A 5,000-nucleotide genomic window follows, 5' to 3' on the forward strand; every position below is an offset into this window, starting at 1 on the left:
CACTCACACTACCAGCCTCCAGTCGAAGCTCCAGACTCAAAGACGGAGGTGCAGTCAGACAGAGCTCTACTGTGTCTCGCTACCCAGTGATTGTGCCCACCCGTTCCCACGAAGCAGGGATAATCCACCCTGCTACATACAGGTGAAGGCAATGACGGCTCAATACCGCCACCTGGTGGATGGTCGGGCGAGTTACACTCACCTACAGGATATGGGGGCTGTGCGTCGATTAAATTCATCCGGCCGTCAGATATAGTTGCATGACTCCCGACAGACACAATGTACATAATGGATCGCTTTCTAAACTTAATAATCGATATGATTTCGGCGTTTATTGCGACATACAAACCGGAAATGGACCTAGGCGATCGGCGTCGTATACCTGGGATCTTTCACCGCCAGTCTCTTTGACCCACGGTAAGAGGAATATAACGTTATTTTCAACCCAATTGTGAGTTTCCTTGTTTGCAAACCATCTGATCAATATATCCACCCAACCTGCATTTACTGATGATCGGGGTATTATAAACGACCCCCCCCTTTCCTCCATGCATGATGAAGCATAACGTACACCGATCATATACAGTTACATTTTTAATATAGAGTGTATAGGGGGGAAACGGCAATCGATAATCTATATGCGTTTAGGCCTATAACTCACGTTCTAGGAATTACTGCAGAAAACGATAAAAACATACTTATATTCTAGAAGGTATTTTTGTATGAATGTATGAATGAAAAAGTATAATGTTCCCACATCCTGAACGATAGATAATCGATGTTGAATGGGCCATAGTAATGTCAATATAGCAATAAAATATAAAAAGTTATAGCCCTGCAAAGAAGGTGAGCCACTCCATAGACTTATAGCGCTGGCAGACTGGGTACAATGCCCGGCGGGCAATGTGTTAATGAGATCTAATATGTACTGTATCTAATGTATCTAATAAAAAAACATTAAGTAATAACAAACCTACTGATAATAGTACCGATAATGGAATATTTCGCTGGATGGAGGGAGATATGGCCGATAGTGTTCGTCTCTCTGATTCAATATCAATGGAGAGGAGCCACTTCCTGTTTGTCTTATACAAAGTCAAGTTATCTGTAGAAACCCAATTAACCCTTTCACTACCACACTACAGAAGGTTAACCTTTCACTACCACACTACAGACGGTTAATCCAACAGGACCCGGGCCAAGGAGAGCTGAACTTCAGCCCTGCTGCAGATCCCAGACTGACTGACATCCCAGATCGCCCTTCACATGGCCTAATAAACCCATTAAGGGTACTTGATTTAAAAGCCTTTAAAAGACAGCCAAGACAGTCCTAGCTCCCTTGCTTTCTCTTTGACGTGTTGAAATTTTTTCATTCCTCTTTTATTGAAAAGAGGTGTTCAAATTCCACAGTCAATGTGACTCAGCAATCAACAATATCAATATCTACCTCAATATCTAACAATATCTACCTCAGAGGGTAAAAACAAAAAAGCAGATACAAAATAAAAAACCAAACACATGCCATCCCCCCGCCCTCCCCCCCGCCCTCCCTCCCTCCCTCCCTCCATCCCACCACCCCTCCCTCCCTCCCTCCCTCCCTCCCTCTCCCTCCCTCCCTCCCTCCCTCCCTCCCTCCCTCCCTCCTTGTCGCAGTGAAAGGGTTAACAATTTGGTAGTGTGGTAGTGAACCAATTAACAAACACATAATTTATTGCATTCTGGTGTACTTTTCTGGACCAATTTATGGTGGAAATTTGATTAAATTAGATTAGATTCACTTTATTGTCATTACACAGTACAAGACAAGTGCAACGAAATGATGTGCATCTAACCAGGATGTGACAATCAACAATTAGTTGCAATGAAACACACTATAGCAATCTGTACAGTACAGTACAATGGCTAGCACAATGTGAAAAAAAAAATCTACACAAGCTATGGGCTATATAACCGAATAAAGTAGTGCAATGGTAAGCTCAGTGCAATGTACTACAGCTCTAAGCTATGGGGATAAATATATGTACAGTAAATAAAGGCAGTAAAACAGCATGATCTATGCCCAAAACACAGTTGCAACTGGGTGGGCTAGGCAGATTGAGACAGGGTAGTGTTTTGATTCAGTAGTCTGACAGCTGAGGGGAAGAAGCTATTTGTGGTCCTGTTGGTTCTGCCAGGGAGGCCCCAGAGCGAGTACCCCGCAGGCGTAAATGTCTTTATTTATGTAAAGGAAAAGACAAGATTCAGGTACCGCTGACACAAATATAATGGAATTTAATGCAGTAAGGTTCTGTATTGAGAAAGAAGGATATAAATGCTTTGACCCCCTTATTCTTTTTTTTGTTGTCGTTCATATTAGCTATATTTTTTGAGGGGGACAAATGTACCTCTTCTCAATATTAAGGGGGACATTAAATCTACACCTATGTATGATAAGGTATCAACCTTCAGTTTCCCATTGAAGTACAGAGGAGTCGTTGCGACGTTTGTATAGTAGAGAAGTGTAACGACATCTTTAGAAAGTCGGCCATGACCAAAATACATGTGTATCGATGATGCAGTGGTAAAACAAAGAGGTGAACTATGAACTCCAATTGATGATGAATCACAGTAACGTGATGGCGACAGTGACTCAGGAGGTAGAGCAGTCGCCTGGTAATCCGGAGGTTCCCGGTTCGACTCCCGCTCCTCCCGGGCAGCGTGTCGAAGTGTCCTTGAGCAAGACACTTAACCCCTAATTGCTCCTGTGCAGGTTGGCACCTTGCATGGTTGCCTCTGCCATCGGTGTGTGAATGTGTGAGTGTAAAATGTGAGGAACAAATTGTAAAGCGCTTTGGATAAATGCGCTATATAAACGCAGCCATTTACCATTTAACGTAAACAACCAAAAAGAAAAAGGACGTAAACTCTATTTCACAGATGAGAATGTGTGTAAAAACTAATTGTAAGCAGGTTTGCCCTCTACTACATACTTGATTTTGGATACTACGCAGCCTGACGATGCACATAATTAAGAGTTCAAAAATAAATCCCAGTTCCTGACACTGCTGGATGTCATTTATATGGAAATCTCTACTGCGCGTATGATTGGGGTTGGACAGGCCAGCATTGAGCTGTGGGTCTCAGCGGCAGAGAAAGTTAAAGCCACAATCTATCGGCGGAGTGTTAGTCGGGGTGTTGGTCCTGGGGGGTCCGGGGGTCCTGGGGTGGGGGGGGGGGGGGGGGGGGGGGTGGGAGTGGGGCAGGAAATGTCTTTTGTGGTGTCTGTGATAATATAATTTTTATTTATTTTTATGTTCTTTATTTATTATTTTTGTTATTTTTATTGTCATTTCTATTGTCATTATTGCTATTGTTATTATTATCATTGTCCTGTGAAGTCCTGTTTAATATTATTACCGGTATTATATTGTGTGTTGTCATATTTTATGTTTAACGTAAAAGAAAAGAAAGAAAAGAATAATTATAATAATAATCCCAGTTCCACCTCTCCGGTCGACGCTCACTCACCTCCTTGAGCTTCTTGGCCCACGGCTTCTGGGCCTTCTTGAAGCCTTCCTCCGCCTCCTTGGCCTCTTTGAAGCCTCCGATCATCTGCTTGTGATAAGCCTCCTTCTGCCAGTTCTTCACCTTCTCCACGTCCTCGTTGACCAGGCCGTTCTTCACCTCCTGGTGCAGCTCGCTCACCCGCTCCGCCTCGGTCATCACTCCCAGCCAGGCTCTCTCCACGGAGCCGTACTGAGGACCTGCGGTGGTGGAGCCCACAGCGACACAGCGGTTCATTTTAAACGGTTCGTTTTCTCCCATCCCCAATCTTGTCATTATGCCAATTCCCTTCCTGGTCGTTGCGCTGCCCTACTGTCGGCCCGGGGAGGGTGTAGACCAGCGGTTCTCAAACTACGGGTCGTGACCCAAAATGGGGTCGTGGGTAGGTGACAGTAAGTAAAAAAATTGGTAAGTAAAAACATTATCTATTTTTTATGTTCTGGCAACATATTTTGGCTAAATATGCCTCGTTTTATAAATGTGTATTGATAACATAGTGCTGTAATTAAATGTTCTAATAAATATGCTGCATATTTATTAGAACGCTGAAGACGCTGCAGCCCTCCTTCCTGTTCAAATACATATGTATATTTAAAATCTTGACACAGTTTTTTGCATTTTTTTTTTTTACCCATACAAAAACAAAAACATAAGTGCATACATAAACAAAAGAGTGAGTACCAGTATGAGTGAGTACCAGATGTTACTGATCCTGGACTAGTATACATATCCAACCATCCATAGTATACATCCCTACTCGTCCCCACATACATATCAAATAAAAGATATAGATAAAAAACAAAAAAAAAATAAAAAGGACTTGAATTTTCATTATAGGTGTAGGCCTACACCAGGGTGTTCCCCAACAATTTAGTAGTAGATCAAAGAGAACGCTCTGCCTACTACTACTACTACTACTACTACTACTCTACTACTACTACTACTACTACTACTACTACTACTACTGCTACTACTGCTACTACTACTACTACTACTACTACTACTACTACTACTACTACTACTACTACTACTACTACTACTACTACTACTACTACTACTACTACTACTACTACTACTACTACTACTACTACTACTACTACTACTACTACTACTACTACTACTACTACTACTACTACTACTACTACTACTACTACTACTACTACTACTACTACTACTACTACTACTACTACTACTACTATAGTTTTCTATTACTGTTTCACGTATTACTTAAATCCTCATCTTAACTCCTGATCTGTCTATGTCGTCAAATACCTTTCCATATTTATTTATTTTTTATCCACTTTTTCTCCCCATTTTCTATTTTTCTCCCATCCCAATTTCGTATATCCAATTCTTCCCTCCCTCCCCTGTCTTGAACGTTGCTATAGACTATGCCTCCCACAGGTCGGTTGTAGTGAGGATAGAAGCCTTGCATCACGTGTCCCCTCCGGTACACG

General features: G+C 42.1%; 1 protein-coding gene across 1 annotated transcript in view; it reads right to left on the minus strand.

The window, feature by feature from the left end:
- The window catches only part of LOC311244323 (protein kinase C and casein kinase substrate in neurons protein 1-like), a 94,390-nt gene that overhangs the window by 21,887 nt on the left and 67,503 nt on the right, over positions 1–5,000 (minus strand). The window contains exon 4 of the mRNA XM_084333779.1: positions 3,508–3,743. Coding sequence (XP_084189905.1) covers positions 3,508–3,743 — 236 coding nt within the window. The remainder of the gene's footprint in view (positions 1–3,507; positions 3,744–5,000) is intronic.

Source organism: Notolepis coatsorum (genome assembly GCF_963971535.1).
Source record: "Notolepis coatsorum genome assembly, chromosome: 17".
NCBI classification, from domain to species: Eukaryota; Metazoa; Chordata; class Actinopteri; order Aulopiformes; family Paralepididae; genus Notolepis; species Notolepis coatsorum.